Source organism: Poecilia reticulata, chromosome 2 (genome assembly GCF_904066995.2).
Source record: "Poecilia reticulata chromosome 2, P_reticulata-male-v2, whole genome shotgun sequence".
In the NCBI taxonomy this organism is placed as follows: Eukaryota; Metazoa; Chordata; class Actinopteri; order Cyprinodontiformes; family Poeciliidae; genus Poecilia; species Poecilia reticulata.
This window is the reverse complement of record NC_088831.1, coordinates 17,605,231-17,627,617: the sequence shown is the minus strand read 5'-3', so window position 1 is coordinate 17,627,617 and position 22,387 is coordinate 17,605,231. Positions and strand designations below refer to the sequence as shown.

At 42.2% G+C, this 22,387-nt stretch overlaps 2 protein-coding genes across 3 annotated transcripts in view; one reads left to right on the top strand and one right to left on the bottom strand.

Annotated features, from left to right (window-relative positions):
* kcnh3 (potassium voltage-gated channel, subfamily H (eag-related), member 3) overlaps positions 1 to 2,215 on the top strand; it is a 169,613-nt gene extending 167,398 nt beyond the window's left edge. For both annotated transcript variants that reach the window (XM_008437609.3, XM_017302023.2), the window contains exon 15: positions 94 to 2,215. In XM_008437609.3, the coding sequence (XP_008435831.1) occupies positions 94 to 1,056 (963 nt within the window). In that variant the 3' untranslated portion in view covers positions 1,057 to 2,215. The remainder of the gene's footprint in view (positions 1 to 93) is intronic.
* A 2,728-nt stretch (positions 2,216 to 4,943) lies between these two features.
* armc8 (armadillo repeat containing 8) lies at positions 4,944 to 22,240 on the bottom strand. Its single transcript, XM_008437617.3, has 22 exons — positions 21,934 to 22,240; positions 20,090 to 20,166; positions 17,502 to 17,573; positions 16,362 to 16,504; positions 16,187 to 16,284; positions 15,256 to 15,348; positions 15,013 to 15,093; positions 14,851 to 14,926; positions 14,680 to 14,770; positions 13,795 to 13,855; positions 13,507 to 13,707; positions 11,881 to 11,976; positions 11,700 to 11,782; positions 10,909 to 10,990; positions 10,728 to 10,814; positions 10,475 to 10,567; positions 10,226 to 10,375; positions 9,121 to 9,216; positions 8,880 to 8,975; positions 8,006 to 8,078; positions 7,212 to 7,305; positions 4,944 to 7,122 (listed from the first exon to the last, which is right to left on the bottom strand). The coding sequence occupies exons 1-22, from the start codon at positions 21,976 to 21,978 to the stop codon at positions 7,089 to 7,091; spliced, it is 2,022 nt and encodes a 673-aa protein (XP_008435839.1). The 5' UTR covers positions 21,979 to 22,240; the 3' UTR covers positions 4,944 to 7,088.
* Between the last annotated feature and the right edge of the window lie 147 nt (positions 22,241 to 22,387).

The following is a 22,387-nucleotide window of genomic DNA, read 5'->3' as shown; positions in this document are numbered from 1 at the left end:
AACAGGACTGACAGAGTTCTTTAATGAAGTGATGTGATGCAGCATCGTGATGATGTGACCGTCTGGTTGCGTCTCTGTCTCCTCCTCTCCCAGATGAACTCTCTGTCTAAACAAGTGTCCAACCTCAGCCAGGAGCTGCGGGAAATGGCGTGCCTGCTGAAGCCCCTCCTCCAGGCGGCCCCGCAGCCAATCCTGATGAGCGCAGTGCCAAACCTGGCCCCGCCTCAGGGCAGTGCCAACCAGCTGCTGTCCAGCCCCTGGTTCCCGGCGGTGGCGCCGGCGGTGGCGCCCGCAGCAGCGTCGCGTTCCCCCCAGAGAGAAGACGCCGACTCCCTGTTGGACAGCGGCGACCCGGAGGGCGAGGGTTTGCAGCGATGCCTTCTCCCGACTCATCACTCACCAAAAAGGCCTGATTCCTCTCCATCAGCATCAGCACAGCGCCCAGCCAGCCCCCTGGCAACCGGCTCAAGCTTCCCGTCATCGAAGGCAGAAGCTCTGCAGGGGTCCCCGGTGTGCCAAAGCCCCCAGGTGTCCCCCAGCAACGGGATCCTCCTGCCGTCCCTGGAGGACCAGCCTGCTCTGCGCTCCAGCACCCCTTCGCTGTCGCTGTCCTTCTCCGTCTCCCTCTCCTCCTCGCAGTCTTTCTCTCCTTGCCCGTCGCGGCCCACCAGCTGTGGCAGCAGAGGCCTGCTCCCCCCGCCGCCCTCTCAGGACACACCCCCTCCCCTGTCGTCCCACCGCTCGGCTCCCTCGTCCGTCTCCTCGTCTCCCGGGGGTCGCCGGCTGAGGCCTTCCCTGTCCATCCCCTTCGCGTCCACCGCAGCGCCCGTCCGTCCCTCCACCCTGTCCCTGCCCGTGTCTCTGGACTTTGGGAGCTCAGCGAAGCGAGACGCTCACACTCCGGCGAGGTGCAATCTGCAGAGACGCCACGAGGAGGCCAGAGCCGCTGCCGGTCCGCAGGAGGTGGAGATGGAGGAGTGGGGGCGGCGGGGAGAAGAGAGCAAAACCTCCATGGAGGATCTCAGCTTCATCGACGAGGACGATCCTGGGCTATAGGCAGGTTTCTGCTGCGTGATGCAGCCGTGAACAAAGCAGTCGGTGCAGCAGCAAGCTGGTCCGTCTCAGACAGGAAGCCTGGGATGCTTGGGAGGCTTCCTGTCTACGCTAACAGTCTATCACTCACCGGATCGCCCACCGATTATTAGCGACACAAATCCTGCAGAACTGCGGCGAGTCGATGCCTTCAGCTCCTGACACGCAGCACCAGACAGCATTCCTCTGTCTCTCTCTCACCCTCTCCCATCTGATATCGGTTTTATTTTTTAAATACTAAGATGTCTCCCCCTGCAGAGGCACGGACAAACACACACATCCCCCAACTGATGGGTGCGAGTCGGCACAGCAGGGCCTGGAATGTAAAGTCGCTCATTCTCACTCCAGATTTTATTTTCTAAAGGAAGGCAATCATCTGCCCCAAACACACACACACACACACACACACAGATGCACACCCACATGCCACTCATTTCCCTGCAGCAGCAAGGCCTGGTTCTCTCATGGTGTAATTAAAGTACTCTGTAGCTTTGGGCTCAATGCCAAAGAGAAAAACAAAACCACAGTTTAGGTCCTAAAACGCTCCATAAGCTGCTTCTCAACAAGCTAAACTCGGAAACTTTATTTAAGTTAGGAATTTCAGTTCTCAAGCGAAACATGTATTTTATAGATTCAATATATATACTATATTATAAATGTTTGTGTTGTTTTGATGACGATGGCTTACAGCAAAAGAAAACTCCTAATCAAACCGGCATAGAAAATGGTTTTAATGCAGAGATGCACTCTATACTTTAGTATGTAATCCCGCACCAGTGCATTGTGGGATGGAGGTAGAGCTGAGGCACAACTAAATAATACATATATTATGATAGACGCGTGATCAATATCAATAGATAACACTTCTGACAGAATGTTCAATAATTAAACCGAACTCATTTCCAGAACCAAACGGCATTCTGGGAGATGTAGGCAGAGGAAAGGCTTGAGCCGCTCAACCTCTCATGGCTCAATATGCTAGTATGGTGGCATCAACTAGCTCACTTATTGGTTGCCTAGCAACAACATCTTCAGCAGCTTGCGCAGCAGCAGTTTCAGGTTTTGCGACTCTGCTTAAACCTGCTTAAAATAAAAAACGATGGCATGGAGTGAAAGGAGAAAATGAGTACAACAGGTGCAGCATGTAACTTTTATAAAAATATATATACATGTCTTTTTATATTTGTTAAAACTGTCACCATATCATGGCATTATGTTATGAGAAAGATAATCTGAAAAGATCAATCTCCTCTCTGAGCTATTATTGCCATCTGAAGAAACAACCAATCAGAGCCAGGAGGCGGGTCTTAGAGCTGTCAATCAGTTTCATGTACTCGCTGCTCAATGTGCTTATGGCGGCAAAACAACTTACCATTACAACTGATGGAAAGCAAGGGGGAGAAGCGCCTCATGGTGGGGTGATTGACAGCGCTAAGACCTCCTGGCTCTGATTGGTTGTTTCTAGTTGGTACTGAGAGGAGTTCGATTTTTCTTCACAGATTATCTGTAACGTATTGTCCAAACATGGTGACAGTTTAAACAAATATGTGAAAATATATCTCTTAAAACAGGAAAAGCCACCACACATCCAAAAATCCCTTTTTTTCTATTGCTCTATACTTCATTTTAGGGTTTGTTTTGTTTTTTAGCTGTAGGCCACAATTATCAAAATGAACTCAAAACGTCACCATGAATAGTTTCTGTTCTTGAAATAAACTGCTAAAATAAACCAAACCATTTAATGCCATTTTCATGTACTGAGCTGCATCTGTAGTTTTCAAGCCGAGCACATTCAGATTGTACGTCGCACATTTCCCCCTGAGCTTTAGCCATCCAGCCATTCGTGCCTTCTCCATGTGAAGACCCCTCCACCCCCTCCTCTCACCAGCCCACAGGTCCCTTCAGTCAGTCCAACTTTACCCAGAAGAAGCCATCAACGCCACCTGCTGAGAACACTCTGACCATCCTCTGAAACGCTCACCGCTCCGTTTAGGCTCTGGGTTTGACCTGTGCAGAGGAAACGCGGTGGGTTGGTATTGCACGTCACGTGGAGCCCTTCACAGTTCTTATGTAGCACACACAACGCCGCCTCCGACCGCCGGGGAGGGGGGAAGGGGTTACGAGACTTCAGTCAAGCCACTACGCTACAGAAGCATCAGGACCTCGGTCCGTTTTGTTCGCTGTAGCCCCTGAGCTTTCTGGTCCCCACTTTTACAGAAACAGCAGAGGACGCTTTCTTGGACTTTCTACACACTGGAAAACAAAACTATGAATGTGTGGAGTTCAGATCCTGGGCGCCACGTGGGTGCGGTGGGGGGGGGATGCAGTGAGATGTAATGCGGAGTGAAACTCCACTGGGATTTAAATCAAATGCATGTTTTTTATTATTATTTTTGCATGAGAAACGTGCCTGCTTTTGAGCTGTTCAGGCCGGAGGGAAAACTGCCCCCCCTGGTGGAGGCTGCTGGGTTTCCGATGTATTTTATTACAGACTGCTGTTACATACAAATTTAAACTGGGATTACATACATTACAATAAAGAAGTGTTGTTTTGTAAGAGCAGAGTCTTTGAGGTTTGTTGTTGTTTTTAAAAGAAACAATTTCCAAACAGCAGGTAGGAATTCAGGTTAAGCACCCAGAAGGGTCAGCTTGATTTGGGTGTAATCTGGTTGACATGGAGACAAGGTGATGGAAGGAAATGATTTGGGTTGCAACAAGTTGGGACCGAGTGGAAGAGGATTAGGGCCACCAAAAAATAAAATTCTGACTTTGAATCCAATGAGTGGCTCGTTAGCAGGCCTGTCCAGAGCTGAACGGCTGCTGCTGAGGGAATTCAGCCATTTGATCCCCGTCTGTTGAGAACCGATGGATCTTAAAGTTGCAGGACCGTAGCTCTCCAGGACCGGACTGGACCGGACCGGACCGGTCTATTCAGTCTGCCAGGTTTTGTAACGTCCAATTCTGAGTATCATTAAGTTTTTTCTGAATTCATTTATAAATTTATTTATAGATCAACATATTTTCACGTGCATGCTTATTAATTTTATATCGAGTCATTTGACTTTATTTGAAGGGGGTGAATAAGACTGACATGTCATGTTTATGACAGTGTCATAACATCTGTCATGAACATGAATAAGCCTTCATGAATATTTATGACTGTCATAAAGCGTCATTCAGTAAATTATGACACTTTTAATACAAAGTTGACATTATTCAAAATGCCTCTGTTATGACAACTTGACATTAACCAAGAAATCATTACTGTTTAAACTTTACCTTTAATAACATTACCTAATTTTTAAAGTGCAATCAGTAATACTTTAGAGCAAATTTATATCAGTAATGATTTCTTGGTTAATGTCAAGTTGTCATAACAAAGACATTTTGAACAATCGCCCCCCTTCAAATAAAGTGTCACCAGTCATTTTGAAATTGCCTACAATATCAAACTTGTGTACATATTTTTGAATAAATTTTATGTTGTTTCTGGTTATATTTATTTCTAATATTAACACTTTGGACGGAATGTCTTGTCAATTTCCCCCTTGCAGATCAATAAAGTATATTCTGTCCTTTTCTACCTGAAATCTCAAAAATAATATATTTTAGTTGTGATGTGACAAAATGTGGTAAAATTCCTAGAATGTGAATACCAGAGTGTGTCGAAGCGTTTCAGCCTCATTTTCAGCGGCGATGACGTCGTCGCTCGGATACAGAACCCGGCCGTTCAGAACCGTTGACAGTCTGAAGCCATTTCCCGTGGAAGCGGAGCAGAACTGAAGTCTCTCAGTGTGACGACGGGAGAACAGAACGGAGTCAAACCTAATGAGCAGGTGGGGACATGGACATTAACAATGACTCGCTTTTATTTCACTCCAGATGAACCAGGAATATTAAATGTTCAGCCCCTTCATTTCATCGGATACTTTCCTTTGCTTCAAGCCAGAAACACACTGAGAAAAATGAGAAAAGAGGCCATTTTGGGCCCGACATCGTTGTCAAACGATACGGAGTTACAGTCACAAATGCCACGTTGTTAGTGTCGACAACGAACCCGTCCTTTAACCGTACTCAGACGTGATGGTGACCATCACAAGGTCGAAGCAAATATGTGGTTAAATTAACTCCGGATTTTTATTCTTGTAAGAAATTAACCCAAAACAAAAAAGGAGCATCTATACGCTTCCTAGTACCAAATATTAAAAGTCAGGCTCTGCAATGTTGTGGGTTTACATCAGAAATGAACACATCAAAGCAGCAGTATGTCACTTTTTTAAATATTTTTTTTTTAGATACATTTGTTAAAACTGTCACCATGTTTGACAAAGAGTATGAGGCAGACAATCTGTGGAAAAAAATGAAAAATTCAAGGTCCTCCACCTCCTCTCTGAGCTACTATTGGTGTCTGAAGAAACTGAAAACAACCAATCAGAGCTTGGAGGCGGGTCTTGGTGATGCCAATCAATCTCATATACTCCAATATACTCACTGCTAAATGGCAGAGAAATTACATACCATTACAGGAAAACCATTTATTCACAGTCATTGTTGGTCATGCTAACTAGCTTAGCATTCAGGACAGGTTCTGCTAGCTGACTGGCAGCACCAAGACCCGCCTCCTGGCTCTGATTGGTTGTTTTTAATAAGTACTAGGAGCACTGGGAGAAGGCAGAGAAGCAACATTTTTTTTCCAGATTATCTCTCACACAGTTTCAACAAATACGCAAAAATTAAAAAAATAAAAGCTACATACTGCAGCTTTAACTAGATTTGAGTCTGAAACAAAAACTATGCAGCCTCCCTACAGAAGAAACAACACACAACACAAAGGAATCCTTCTGCAGGTCTGCATATATTTTTCACTTTGTAACATTCATTCTATCAGAACTTCAGTACGGATTGAAATGTCAGAGGGCAACACTAAAAACCCCCTGGATGGAGGAGAGGTTCTACACTGGAGAGCTAGCTTCAGAGAGTGGACCTGTTGGAGGAGGGAGGAAGGGAGGGGACTTCCTGTCCATGTTTTCATTCTGACAAACACACAAAGGAGTAGAGGGGAGAAGGGGGGGGTGATGCAGTGAATCCTCCTCTAGTCCACTGGTAACGGAGCAGATTGGTTGAAGCACCACCAGCTCTGGATCTACATTTCTCATGGGGACTGAAAGGACACTGGGCAGAGGTGACAGGTGACAGGCAGCCTCTTCACGGTCACCAACGGAAACTTAGAAATCTGGGATCCTTGGGTTTGTTTTCCGTTCTCACCCCTGCAGGCAAAATTCAGGGTTTAATGGCGATCCAATCAGGCTGCAGTTCCAACTGTGCCGAGAGTGGAGGCGTAGCGGGAGAGGATGAAGTCAATGGGCTGAGAACAGGGGAAAATAAAAATCCAAAAATATATATTTATGTTTAAATTTATATATATATATATTTATATTTATTTACGAGGTATATGTCCACAAAAAAATAAAACACCCAAAGTTTCAAAATAGGCATTTCTTCCAAATATATCCTTGCTAGTGATGCCTTGGGTAGACATTAATATTAACAGCAATATTAATCCAAAAGAAACACCAGGAAGTTCTCCTGTCCCGAATCTCCACCGTCAGTCAGGAGTCCCAGAAGAAGAGAGGCCTCAGACCAGCGCATGTACGGGAATCTGACGTCAAACCCCAGAGAGTTACCTCTCAAGCAAAAAAAGACAAAGGGACAAAAAAAAGAGAAAAGAAAAACTTCCCTAATTTCTCCAACAACCAAACAGCCACACGCTCGGAGCCTCCTCCTGCTCCTCCTCCTCCAGGATGAGTTGGGGTCGAGAAGAACCGCTGGAAACGGGAGGCAGGAGAAACGCGGGCCACAGGTCCAAGACGAAACAAAAAAGGTGTCTTTGTGCAAGTCTCAAAACAAAAGCCAACATAGACTCAAAGAGGGAGCGGCAGGCGTCCTCTAGACGGCCCTCAGTTCGGCTGGCAGTAGAGGATCGCTGCCCACTGTAGTCATGCCAGGTACTGCTGCAGCGCCGTCTTCGCCCTGGCAGAGACACAAACACATCATCGTCATAGTTACGGTCAGACCACAGTCTTTGGCGACGGAGGAGCAGAGGGGGTTTCTGGAACAACCTGTCGCTGAGGTTGGGGTCGGCCGACTGCGTCAGTTTGTGCAGGACGTCCACGAAGCCCATCTCCCTCAGCTTGTCCTGGCGATCCTGAGAGCCTAACGCACAACCGGGAGCAAACCGGGAAACTTCATCATCGTGTCGAAGACTCCAGGATTTTAAATCTGATTCTACTTTTATAAAAAGACTCGGGTGGGGACTGAGGGCCGTTGTAGACAGAGTAAATTACTGCCAAAAAATTCAGAAGTTTTTATTTTAATTTCAGAAATTTTTCAGAAAAAAAAAGTTGGAAATTCCTGTTCTAGAAAATTTCTAAGATGAATGTCAAGACTTTGCCGTGCTTCCTAGCAAATTTTCTGACTTTGGTTGCAACTTGGTTATTAAATTTTAAACCAGATTCCAGTGGACAAGAAAGTACTTTGAAAAATGACGTGGGAGAAATCTGAAATAAAGTGAAAACCGATAATTACAACCAGCAGCTCTAATGTTCGTCAATGAAAACACACTATGAGACACAATTCAAACTAACACCATTTTATTTTGGTTGATTGAAAAGCATAATTAGTTATTATTCAAGTTATATTACACATACAACATGGAAACATTGCTGCAGATCTGTTTGTGTTTAAAAGTTAACGTCAGAGCTTCGCAACAATAACTGATCAACTTTTAAAAGGGTACATTAAAAAATTACTAAAAAAAACCCTGTAACAGAAATGTAACAGAAACTCTTTCTCTGCCATATTAGTTTTAATCTTCTTCTGTAATCTGAATCTAGCAGCTGGCAGCAGTCCTTACCGTCCTCCTCGTTCCAGATGAGGTTGGACACACAGAAGGTGGCGGCGAGCTGCAGCTTCACGTTCGAGTGTCCCTGTGGGAACGGAGGACAGAGAGGACGTCAGAGACACACGTCCCCGCTCCGCAGCGAAACCAACGCCTTCTGAGCCGGCAGCACAATTTGAAATGACGACACGACTGAAAAACTTATCATATCAGCTCATATATTAGTCAGTACTGATAATTGTCAATATTAGTAATTACTGGTTAGTTTTTTTAATTATCTGGAATACTGTCAGACTGGTGATGAGACTTCTGCTCTTTCCAGAGTTTCACTCCACTGTTTTTTTATTATTATTTTTAAGTGGTCATGAAGCAGCGCAGCAAAACATAAAACTGCTGCTACCCAAGTTACTTAGCAACAGTTGTTGCTAGGTAACCAAAGACTAGCTTGGCTCGGTGTCAAAGGTTGAGCAGTTAAATCCTTTCCTTTGCCTTCATCTCCCAGAATGCTGTGCAGTCCTGGATTGGCATTCAGTGAATATTCTATCAGATGGATTATCTATTGATATTGATCACATGTCTATATACATCGTTACTGATTTATTCCTCAAATGTTTCCTAAAATCCTGAATCTATACTTTTACTCAACATTTTTACTTAAGTCTTAACAATAAATCATCAAAGCGTTCTTTCATAGAAGTTATTGACTTCTCAATGCGAGTAGTAAGAGCATACAAAACATCCTCATGTGATACGAATCCAATTAAACAAAATGAAATAAATGTTCAGTTTCTAGCTAAACTAATGCATTTCTTTTAAAGGGGCTGAAAGCCAGAACCAGAAAGCAACAGTGAAGCAAGCTGGTGTCGAAACGTTCAGCGCTGGGCCGCACCATGTAGTATTTAATTTTCTGGAGAATGTCATCGTTTGTCATGATGAGCTCCTTGGCTGTGTTTCCATCTGCGATGTTGGCGAGGATGCAAAGCGTCTGAGTGAAAAAAGAACAAAAACAAAGAGTCGGTGCTTTCATCTGAGCTGACCACAGATTTAACTCAGACAAAACGTAGAAATCCCATCCTGCAGTGCAGCAGCAGGACGAAGTGCTGCACAGAAATCCTCTTTCGTACGCTCACCTGCTCTTTGACCTCTATGCTGTGCTCGGCTTCCAGGATCAGGGTCACCGCCTGCATGATCTGCTTCCCGTGAGAGCTCATGATCTGGTCTATGTGCTGGCAGCACGAGGAGAGAGCAGAGGGAGGTCAGTGTTTAAAGGTGCATGGAGAAAATCCTTCACATTCGGCACATTACGGCTCAGGAAGACGCCTGAACGCAGCGCTGGCCGAGCCCTCAACCAATAGAAATCCAGACATAGACACAGCCTGAATCTCACCTCTAACTGGTGTGTCTGCATTTCCCACACAGCGTTCAGTTATTGATCATTTCTACTGTCACAGGGAATTGATGCCCCAGAGCAGCGTCAGCATTTTATGCTCCTTAACAAGCAGCCAGAAAACTGCAAAACAGCCGAAACACTGAATTCCTTCAAATCAAGGCTAAAGACGCAGCTGTTTACAGTCGCCTTTGATCAGTAGGTTAGAGCGATGATCGATATATCAGATGTGTATACGCTTGATGACTGTATTTGACAAAATGTAATGTTCATTTCTTGCTTCATAATTAGCTACTTTATTATGTTTTCATGGTGTTGAGCATTTTGAACTGCCTGGACACTGAAATGTGCTCTACTAATAAACTTGACATGAGAAAACGCTGCACCATGGAGGGTCGATATCAGCTTGTATCTGAGCCTGCTGCAATAAGCCATGAATCAATAATCAATTAATTGCATTTTAAATTAAAGGAGCTCAATAATTTCCATTTGCATGACTGATTGTTTTTATCATTTCTCTCTCTTTCCACCAAAAACTAAATGATAAAAGTTTTTATTCTGGTGCTTTTCAGTCTCAGTAAGATATGGGAGCTGTAGAATCAATAATTCCTTATTATTGATGAAAAAGTAATAGTTCCACTGGCAGATCATTTATCTTATAACAAAACATTTTCCCTTCTTGCAAGTGAAATAATCCGGCAATGGAAGTAGTGCTTTTTTCACCAATACTGAGGAATTATCGTTTTAAAAGGAGCTTCTATATGCTGCTGACAAGTTACTTGTAAGTTAGTTTTGCCTCATTTCAAGAAGAAACAAGAACAAAAGTACTTGGTGAGATTGTGTCTCACCGGGCGCGTTGACAGCAGGTTACGCAGCAAACCGAGAGTCTTCATCAGCACGTTGGCGTCAGGGTCGGAGAGCAGGCGGAACAGCTGCTCGGTGCCCAGACACCGGACGATCTCCACCTTCACCTTCTGGTCGGCCTGGAACGCCATGTTCTGGAAACGCATCATGCGTACACATAAGATGGGAGTTTTCTCCATCACCATTTTTTAATAAAATGAACTCTATAAATGAAACAAAAGTTTGCTCGTTACCATCAGGGCCCAGATGCCATTTACCCTGAGAGCAGGGCTGTCGCTCTGAGTCAGACTGCATAGTAACTCAATCACCCCAGACTCCAAGATGGGCTGTTGGAAACGACCACAACTTCATTTACTTTAAACTGGTCCACCGTCCGATAAATTTAAAAACATACTCTCTTTACAAACTGAGCCACATATAATTGATCAACTGTCTCTGTGAACAACTGTATGTGAAGGCTTCTTCAAGGTCAAGTGACATCATCACCTCTTTACTTGGCGAGAACTCCAGCAGCAGGTTGCATAGTGTTGAGGAAGCCATGACCAGGACTTCATCTGGGGCGTTCTGCAGCAGCTGCACACAAACACATCGTGAACAGCCGGAGAGCTGGAGCAGGTTCCAGTCTTACTTCAGTGAGAGAGCCGAGTGGAGGTCGGGTCAAACGGACCTTCATGAGGGGCTTCCACACGGCGTGATCATGAAAGCTGGTCCTCAGTTGCTGCACTGACCGGGAAAGACTATGGAGACACCTGCAGAGGAGGGGGGAGGGGGGGAGACGTGTACAAACATTACAGCAACTTTTATTAAAAAAATATGGACTCTATATATTTGTTAAAACTATCACTAACTAATGTGAGACAAAAAAAATTGGCTCCTCTGCCTCCTTCCTACAGCAAATACACCGCTCAGTAAGAAACACCCAACCAGAGCCAGGAAAAGGGTCGTAGCTCTGTCAATCACCCTCGAGTACATGTTGCTCACAACCTTTCACTTTTTCTCCGCTACACTACATCTGGTTCACTACAACGCAGTAAGTCGCTTCTGCACCATCAGCACATTACACAGCGAGTATGCGGCGTTGATTGACAGCGCTAAGACCCTCCTCCTGGCTCTGATTGGCTGGAGGTTTCTGACTGTGAGCGGTACGTTTCTGCAGACGCCTCCATCTTTTCATAGATCATCCGTCTCATATTACACAGTTTCAACATGGTGACAGTTTTAACAAATATCTGAAACACATTTCTGTAAAAGTTGCATACTGTAGCTCTAACCTTTAATCTTGGGTTTATGCACTATTTTGGTTCAGCGTATTTACACGGTTCCTTCAAGTTCAGGTTATGGTTTTATTATCAGAATGGCATCAGTATGAAGAGCTCCAAAGTTAAAATGAACCCTGCAGGCATTACTTGATGCACACGTTGTTCTTCAAAGTGGAAAACGGAGTTGAGAGAGGCTCACCTCACCGCTGCCAGCCGCACTTTAATGCTGGATTCTGATAGGCCGCTGACTATTCGGTCCATCATGTTTTCCGTCTCCGTGATCTGAAGCAAACAAAGGCGGTGCATTGGAACATGAGCATGTGTTCATATCACCACACATGCAGGGGTGAGGGAAAAAACAAAAAAACTGACTGCAGAACCTTTTTGCGAATGTCCTCGTCATTTGAGCCCAGAGAGGCGTAGAGCTTGAAAGCAGCTTGTCTCAGCTCATGTGCATGTTTGAGGTCATGGTCCAGCTGCAGGGTGGGACAGGCGCAACATTTCAATACGGACAGCTTTTAGTTTTAATCAATAAAGGTTCTGTAAAACATTTCAAACAAACCCGTCCAGACCCAAAAGCCCACTGGGAAAGAATCAGAGATTAAAGGGGGTGAGGTGAGAATGCCTTTCAAATTAAGTTGCAAAGAGTGTAGAGTACATAAATATGCTGTCATATGACACAAAAAAAGACATAATCGCATCACAAGCCAGTTTGGCCATCCTGATTGTTTGAAGGCACAGTTATCACCAAAACCTTTTAGGTTAGGAGTGATCTGATCTGATTTTCATTCCCGTTTTTCATCCAATTTTTCCACATTTACTTAACAGCGGCGCGCAGACAGAAGGTGAGACTGAGCCCAGACAAAACACAAGCAGCCAAGACCAAAGACTGACCAGGATTTCTATTCAATTTACAAACCCAGCAGTTGGTGGATTAAGACAGTCGCCCCCTAGTGGCCAATAAACAGACCTTTTAAATATTAAAGTTGTCATGTCTTTAAAGTCATTACCTAAACAGTAAATTAAATGCATTTGATGTTTAAGTTATATTTTCATAGACATACACTATACTGGAAATCTGGCCAGTCGGAGGAAACATTGAGTCTTTTTCTACAAAGAAAATTGCTACGATTATTAGATTATACATGTTTCAAGCAAATAAAAAAGGTACATTTCCCCTTGTTCAAATAGTTTGGAGGAGTGTTTAATGTTCAACACAGCTTATTTTACGGATACTTAACATTTTTCTTGGACAAATTTCTTGGACATTTGATCAAAGGTGCTCAAAGTGGAGGCCAGGGGCCATTTGTGGCACATGGACCGACTTTTTTGCAGCTTCCTCTAAACAATTCCAGAATAAAATAGGAGAAAACTACAACTTTTAAATAAAAATCTACTCACAAAAATGCAACACAAAGAGATCTTTTCCAAGTTTTCTGGTTTTCTTCTATTCCAAAACCACTTCATATTTTACAATGACGTTCATACAAAACAATCTGATTAGTAGTGCAATCAAAATAGTTAAAACTTTGCTAACTATCAAGAAGGTATATATATTTATTATATTTTTGGTGATTTTAGTTTTTAAAAATGATATTTTTTTGCCCGTGAGTATTTTTTGGACTGATGATTTTGAACACCCTGTTTCGATGCTTTTTCTGCAGCATCAGCTTCTTGTATGAAGTCAGGAAGCACCGGCAGAAAGTGAAAACCACAGACGGACCATCAATGCATTCATCTGTGTTACATTACAACATCTGAAGCCAAATATTTGTCATATAAATATTAATTTAGAATTCAACTTTTTTTTTTCCTTGTTCAAGCAATTACTCAGAGTAAACAATCCGTAAAAGGCTTCCACCGATCTGAGGAGATGACCACTCTCCCACAAACCGTGCACTGAAACATCTTTCTACAAATGGTACAGGAAATATAGGTAACTTGTTTCATATAACCTAAACTCTCCATTTCAGTCAGATGCATGTAAAAGGCCTGCTTAGACCCACCCTCTTGATGTCAGCGATGGCAGACACAGAGCTGGGGTACTTGAAGTAGTCGGCCAACATGGCCACCAGGTGGTCAGTGGTGCTGGCGATCCTCTGCAGCTCCACGTCAGGCTCCATCAGGTAGGCTAGCGTCTCTGCACCCTCCACTCTCTCCTCCAGCAAATGCTCTTTACTGCACATCCGCACGAGGCAGGGCAACGTCTGGACACACAACAGGAAGTGACGTCGCACAGAAACGGCTCACCGGCGGTAGTCAGGACAACATGCAGCGGCAAAAATGATTCAAACCTTTAGTACTATGCAGCCGTCGTCTGTCCTGATGGCACCTGCTCGACACATGTAGGTTAGACTGGAAAGGAAACATCAGCCGCACATGAGGTCCACGCAAACAGCAAACACGCTCTAACTGTAAAGCTGAAGTCTAGCGTTTATAAAATGTGTTTTTTTACAGATTTGTTCAAACTGGCAACATATCGTAACAGTATAGAATGAGACAGATGACCTGTGGGGGGGAAAAAATAAAATAAAATCTAGCCCTTCCACTTCCTACCAGTGCTTAATTTACAATCTGCAGAAATGGACTGCTACCGACCAAAAACGACCAATTGGAGCCAGGAGAAAGGCCTTGGTGCTGTCAATCACGCTCGTGTATAAGCTACTTAATGGCAGAGAAACAACTTCCCGTTCCAGAAAAACTATTTATCTGCTGTCACTGGGTACTATGCTAGCTAGCCTTAGCATTCATGACACACTCTGGTCTGAGAGATTTTAGACATTTAAAAATAAATGAACTAATACAATTTGTGTAAGAAGATGTACATTTATTAAAATGTACAACTCTTGTGCTTTTCTGACACACAATGAAATTTTAACAACCCACCTAATTCTGTTTTTACAGGCCAATGTGTTTTCATAAGACGCCCAGTTGGGGTGATTGACAGCGTCAAGGCCCTCCTCCTGGCTCTGATTGGTTGTTTCTGACTGGAGCGTGCGTTTCTACAGACAGCCGTAAACCACAAGGAGCTTGATTTTTTCACAGATTTTCTGTCTCATATTACATTGTTTGGACACAGTGACAGTTTTATCAAAGATGTAAAAAAGAAACGCATTGTTTGTAAAAGTTACACACTGCAACTACGCCGTGTTATTGGAAAAAGTCGGTGCAACACTCACCATTTGGCTGCTGTTAGCTGCATTTCAACGGGTTGATCCCTTTGCATCATTTTAACAAATACCTGAGTGAGCTGCTCACCATCCACCAGCACTGCCAGCAACAGAACAAGCAGCAGAGTTCAGAAGAGGAGAAAAAGTGGAGGGAAAACCAAAGGCAGGTGAGAATCTCACCATTCACCAGTGTCATGGAGACCTGAGTGTTCTCATAGGCCAGGACCGAGAAACACTTTAATGCCTGCATCCGGACCTGAGGAGGGAATGGCATAGAAGTTGATGTTCGCATTACTGATGGTGAGAACAGATCAGATGACCTCACTGAAAGGAGCTGCGTACCTTATAGGAGGGTGAAATAAGCAGAGGGGCGATATTTTGTATGGCGCCGTGGTTGAAAAGAACCGTCTGGTGCTCTGGGGTCTGCGGACAACAATCAGCTGTGGATTACGGTCTGTGTGTGTGTGTGTGTGTGTGTGTGTGTGTGTGTGTGTGTGTGTGTGTGTGTGTGTGTGTGTGTGTGTGTGTGTGTGTGTGTGAGATTGAATCCATCATGTTCGTGTGTGATCGAATACTGTCAAATACCTTACAACAGTGGGAGAAGATCTGAGTGATGTACTCCTGGGTTCTCTGGGAGTTGCTCAGTAGAGACATGAGATGGGGAATCACAGTGGGATCCTTCAGTAAAACATACAACAACACTATATGTGCATGGCCTCACAGAAACAAGCACATTTACCTTACAGTTCTGAAAATAAATGTAGAGCAAAGTGGAGGATATACATGTGAAGTTGATCCTTTGGGATCAATAAAGTATTTTTGAATTAGAACAGTGACGCTGCGATTAAGTTCCCTGCAGCATCAAATCCTCACTGCATCCAGTTCGGAAAGCATCGACTTCACCTCAGAGACGTCACTGTGTGGTTTCTAACGCTGCTGTAAAATAAGTCAACTTGTTCCTCTGCATGTACAGAACAGTCATAATGCTGTAATCAAATAGACACTAAATATAACCAAGTATTTTTGGTCTAGTTTCTAGCACAACCATTTTAGTACACTTGAAATAAGACTAAACTAATTGAAAAGTTGCTGTTGAGCAAGATATAGGAGCTTGTTTTAAGTCAATAATTCCTTAATAGTGATGAAAAAGTAATAATTTCACTGGCTGATTATTTCACTTGTAACACGGGAAAACTGTTTAATTATAAATGAAACAATCTGCCAGTGAAACTTAACATTTATTTTTTTCTATCAATATTAAGGAATTATTGACTCAAAACAAGTTCCATTTTGCTTTACAGCTTTTTGCAAGTTAGTTTTGCCTTATTACAAGTGTATAAAGATATTTGCACTAGAAACAGCCCTAAAAATACTTGGTAAAATTTAGTGTTTTTGCAGTGCATAGGACCTAAACGATGTATTAATATGAATAATCACATTGCAAGGATCTAGAACTGCAAGGGAAGGAAGGCCCTGTAAACATGTGCTGCACAGAGTCAAGTTCAAGGTGACCTACTGTATACAGCAGCTGCACAGGCGTAACGGGACTGATGAAGACAGTTCTGAGACATCGAAGACAGGCTTCAGTGAAGACCAGGTCTGGACATAGGAGACCTGCAAAGCAAAAGGAACGACCGTTTTGCCCTCGTTTTTCTTATTTGCATGCACAGCAGTGAGTTTTATAGCTTCACCTTGGAGCAGGGTGGGGATGATGTGACAGTCCACCAAGGACTTGATATTGTTCTCGGTGCCCATGGCCAGACTGCCCAGCACCACGGCGCACTCCGTCCTCAGCTGCAGGCTGGACGAGCTCTGCTGAAGCAGGTACAGTAACCTGGAAGCAGAGAGAGAGCGAGAGAGAGAGAAAAAACCTGAAGCCAACTTCATCACCTGCAAGGGACAAGACTGACACTGCAAAAATAACTGATCTTACCAAGTATTTTTTACTTTCTACTGCAAATATCTTAGTACAATTAAATACAGCAAAACTAACTTGCAACTTTTCAGAAAGGCATGGGAGCTTGTTCTAAGTCAATTATTCCTCAATACTGATGAAAAAGTTCTAGTTCCACTGGAAGATTATTTCACTTTTAACCAGACATTTTACTCATGATGTAGGAGAAATTATCTGCCACAGGGTTTAGTACTTTTTCATCAATATTACAGAATTATTGACTTAAAACAAACTCCTATATCTTGCTGAAAAGTTAATTTTGTCCCATTTAAATGTAATATTGCGCTAGAAAGCAAACAAAAATACTCGTTAGGATTTTGTAGTGTACCAAACATCCAACTATTAAATCTGTCACTTTAATTGTTGTTTCATTGGATCACTTAAAATAATATTTTGAATTCGGTATGTGCGAGTCAGATTTGATATTTTGTTCATTGTTTGTCTTAAGAATTTTGACTTTGTTTCCAGGTAAACGGACCAATAAAAAGAGGAGAGCATATAAAGTTGAGAAGCTGAGGTCAGCAATAAAAAGCTCATGTTGTGAAAAAACGCCTGGATTGTTACAAGGCATTGCACTATTGTCAGTGTGAATGCAGAATCTGGTGTTACATTTGCTATAGATGAGATCGTCACACAACTTAAAGACCAACACTTCAGTTTTATTATGTCTCAAACTACTAAATGTAAATTAAATCACAGACAGCAGCACACAAGGAAGAAAGCCTTTGAAAAAAACACAGGTTTGGAATAGTCAGCAGACCTGACACAGCAGATGTGATCTATGCTAATGTTTGTTTACCACCATATTTATGCTGATGCGCTTGAAACAACAGAGAAAGAAAAAAATTAATGGAAAGAGAAAAGATGTGTAGAGTACCTCGGTACAGCTCCAAGGACAATCAGATTGGCCTTCTGCTTGTTGTTTCCTATGACAGCATTCTTCATATCACTAAGGGAAAGACAAATAACAATAAATAGTCTTTTTTTGGATACATTAGTTCATTTGTTTGTTTGCTTGCTTGCTTTTTGTGACACTTAAACGTTTAAAGCTGCAGTATGTAACTTGCATATGTAAAAAGAAAAGTAATTTTTACACATTTGTTAAAACTGTCATTATGCCATGACAGGAGACAGATGAAAAGCTACTCCGCCTCCTCCCTGTGGTCCTACCACCATCTGCAGAAATGCACCGCTGCTGCTCAGAAACAACCAATCAGAGCCAGGATATTGATGAAAATAATGATGAAAAAGTACTAGACCCTCTGGCAGATAATTTCACGTACATCATGAGTAAAATGTCTTGATGGTTTATGTGAAGTGATTTCTCAACTTTACAGATGAGTTTATAATCAGGTCTTAGTGTGGGTAATGAAATTGAATGGGAAAAAAAATCTAGTTAAAAACAATTAATTCATGATTTAGCTACTCCGTTTTAGATAGTTTTGCCTTTTTAAATAATATCATAATTTGTAAACTGCATTTTGTTTTTACCCATATCATCTTTGTTTAATTTGAAAAAAAAAAAACAAAAAAAAAACGTACAATCAGAAACATTAAAGTGTGGCAAGAAAGTAAAAAAAGAAGACATTTGTAAGAGAGCAAATCCTTTATCGTGACAATGTGATGACCACATTGTTATGTTAATTCATTTTTGTCATGGAAAAGTCATGTTATAACAAATTATCATTTTTTAGTAAAACAAAAATCAAAAGCACGGTTTAATAATTGCACCAGAGATGAAAGACTTGATGCGCTTATTTGAGGTGAAACAAAAGATATTCACATGTAACTGATTGATTTCTATAAATCTGAAGCCCAAAATGCACTTGCTCAACATATATTTATTGACGCCGCCCTTCTTCTGCTGTGCCAGTGACCCGGATTACATCAAACAGCAGCTGAGCGGAGCTGGTGGAAAAGTGCAGCTGGAGTTTAGATAGAGGAGAGCGACGAGCCGTAACTAGAGCTAGTAACCTCACGCGATAAAAATAACCAGGAAACAGTCAGACTACGTGTCGTCTACCTTATGCTGAGTTCTGATACAGAGTATCAGATGAAAACATGTACATGTAAACACATCGGTTCATTTCAGGAAAATCTCTCATTGGAAAAATGGAGCTTCCATAATATGCTGAAACATGAGCTACGTTAAAATAACCCAAATCGCGGCACGCAGTTATAGAATTATTAACTGGATATGATCTACAACCTCTACATGCCGACAGGACAACACTTGATCTTCTCAAAACCTTTACTTAGTTGGAATCTGACCTGTGCATCTACACAGACAAAGATTTTCTACAGGATTTAGGTCTGGGTGTTGAGATGAAGATGAAAGAATATTGGTTTTATATCTGATGAACAACTTCTTTGTTGCTTTGTCCATGTATGGTTATGGTTGGAAAATAAATGAATCCATTTTTTGAAGGGAAACAGGCCCACGGGATCACTGATCTCTTACAATTCTCAACAGCGGTCATACGTTCCTGCTACAGTTCCAGTAAAGTTTACCAAACTCCACAGGTCTACATGTGTCTACCAAGCTACCAGTTGGGATGTAGTGAGCATCTAATAGTTCTTATGGAGTCTAGAGATACAAGTCTCTGCTGAAGTTCTCCCAAAGAGGGCTTTGGGGATTATTTATTTTATTTATTTTATTTTAAACCGCCCTTACCATACAGCTCACTGCCAAGATAATTATGTTCCCGTGTAGAATTATAGCCCAGAAATAAAATAACTAATATTTTAAAGGAGAAACGGAAAATAAAAATATCAAAGATGAAGGTAGGCTTTGAAAACTAATGTGACAGGCAATGTGTGGTTTATCACATGGCAGGTACCTAGCTCCCATTTTTTCAAGCCATTTTTAAAAGATAGATTGCAACTTGTCAACTTGATTGTTTCTATTTTTAGGTTTTCACATAAACATATTTACATCTTCATATAGTTTGTAAATGTTTTCCCCCCCTTTTTAAGATTCTTCACTTGTAATCCATAATGTTCCAGGAGGCTTGAGGGAATTCGGTTTTATTTAAGGGCGACTTTTGAGAATAAATGTCCTCATTAATAATGTTTATTTTAATTGTACTTTGTGTTCAGATAAAAGTCATCTTAGAAACTGGATTAATTTGAAACTTTAAACACTGAAATCCTCCAATAAAAATAGAAAAATACATAGTGTGAAATGCTTTCCCCCCCCATATAACCCAGTACTGAGATGACATATAATATATTTATAAACCAGGAAGACAAGAAATCATAGGAACTACATGTAAAAAAATCTTCATCTGCATTTATTATAAACTGATTCATTTTGGTAAAAAACAGTGTTGTTGCTTATTTGTATAAGCGAATCATTGAAGCATTTTCCATACAGAACAATTGGTCAAAAAAAGAATTAAAAGAAAAAGTAGTTTTTTAAAAATATAATGCTTAACTGAAGAACTTCAGCACTGCTAGACTCACATGACTCCCTGCAGCACTTTCTGTGGGTCAGGGTCGAAAAGTCGGTCAACATAATGGCGACTGGTGGCGGTGACTTCCTGCATAGACAAAACCAGTAAATATAACTATACGAATCCAGAGAGATGAACTCCAACACTAAGAGTGTTCAGATTATTTGGCTTTCCACATTAAAACCACAACCTTCAATGCATTAGACAGGTATTGCATGTGACCAATACAAAGTTGTGCATAATTGTGAAGTTAAAGGAAAATCATCCCCTGGTCTCCAAGATATTTAAAGTGTGGCCCTGGACTCTGGATCTCCCACTGTAGCATCGTCCTGTTTGGATGCTGTTCCAGTTTGGGCAATCCTGGAAGAAAGCATCCAGCTGCATTTACAGAAAAATGTGGTTATAGTTCTACAAAGGACTGACTCAAGAAAACTGAATAAAAATGGATGCCACTGTTGGTCTGTCACATAAATACTAAATAAAGTACATCAAATCTTGTGGTTGCTACACCACAAAAAGCTAATTATCTGGAAGAGCGCAATTACTTTTGAATATAATGGTTAAGTCTTCACAGCAGTGCAGATTTGAGTAGAGAGGGCTACTAAACTTAAGCAAATCTAAAGAATTTCCAGCACAATGTTCTTTTTTTGACCTTCATGCTGGACAAATACGTAGCATTTCAGTAAAACAACAATCTCATGAGCTTTTCAAACATAAATCACAAAACACAACTTAACTCGCACAGAAATAATAATGTGCTCTCTGATGCATTCAGAAGTCTCCATTCTAGCAGCCCCCCTACAGAGCTGTTTTATGTGTCATTTAATGCGGCTGCATGTGACACCAGAAAACTTTGTTTATTCCACTGACAGCTTGGACCAGAACTCTCCACATGACCCCTGAGAAGCAAAGGTCCGCCAGCTAACAGCACCGTGATACTGTTGGATGGCTCCGGATGCCAACACACGCACACAACATGACTGCACCTGCAACATCACGGGTCTTCACACTTCTGTTCGCAGCTTCCTCACATAGTTTCATCGCATATTGCTACAATATGCATATTGCAGTAATTTTCATGCTCAAAAATACGCGAACAAAACAATATTTTAGATTCTGTGTAGCTAAAATTTGGGTGTCTCACGACTGCTTCTTTTTAACCTTCACTAAACTTTAGCTAAATAATATCAAGTAGTCATTAGCTCTAGTTTAAAGGTTTCGTAATATCCTAAAAATGGCAACACTTTGGCTTATTTTCACTCACTTAAAACTATAATGGAGCTGACAGATGTATTAACTGCGTTAGCTTAATTGTACACTGCTAACTTCACAGCATTTGACGTTAGCTTAACAACGCTAAGTTTACTAACGCAAGACTAAATAGGAGATTCAGTGGTTTAAAACAAATTATAACAGGCAGTGGAAATAGAAATTAACTCCCATGACTGTCTTCAATTGGGGCTTTATGAGGTATGTAAACATGTTTAGACTGTTTAAACACTTTCAATTTGCAGCTAGCTGCTAACTCATTCCAAATGACACTGACATGACAGCTCCTGTGGTTGCTTCATTTGTTTTTGGGTGAGCACCGCTGGGGCGGGCGTCCATGAGACAAACTCGTCAGTAATAGTGTTTCATATGTTTCCACCCGGCGGAGCGAAGGGGCAGTAAAAAACGTTCCCCTTAACTGCTATATAGGAGCACAGCTACATGCTGCTGAGCCCGTTTAGCCTCCAAAGCTAATACTGGGGTTTAACTCTCCCTAGCTGTTTATGACCGTTTCCATGATATCAACCGCTTGATTTTGGGGGGAGCATTTTGCAAACCGGCTTAAATTATGATAGTGAGACTCACAGACAGAACACTGATGCGGAGAGGGGCCTCCAACAAGCACGCCATCTCTCTTCCTCCAAGCGGGCGCCCCAATCGGCGCAGCACTCCGCGGACACTCCGCCCCCCAGAGCAACTATGAGCGGCTTTAAAAAGTAACGGCGGCCGTCCCACGGGGCCTTCCACGAGCTCTCCTTTCCTAATAACGCACCAGAATCCTGTGTGAGTTCGGCTGTGATAATTATTACTGGATACAGAACAAAACAGCCCTGGTTGTGTTGGCGAGCTGTCTGACAGTCTGTGGCTTTACCGCTTAGGTAAATGTTGTTTATAAGAGTGACGTAGGTGTCCTCCATTTCAGCCCGATTCGATACATTACCAAGATTAAACCAGCGTCAAAATTAAAACAAAGCTAGGAAATCCTCATTAGATTATTATTTTCATGATATATTATATTTAGAAACACAAATCTTAAACA

Bases quoted from the DNA above. Each gene is read 5' to 3' on its own strand.
- armc8 (XM_008437617.3), bottom strand. From the start codon at position 21,978: ATGGCGTGCTTGTTGGAGGCCCCTCTCCGCATCAGTGTTCTGTCT. The intron at 20,167-21,933 runs GTGAGTCTCACT...TTGTCTATGCAG, and splicing joins TCCGCATCAGTGTTCTGTCT to GAAGTCACCGCCACCAGTCG. The intron at 11,783-11,880 runs GTTCTGCAGTCA...TGTTTGCTTCAG, and splicing joins ACGAGGACATTCGCAAAAAG to ATCACGGAGACGGAAAACAT.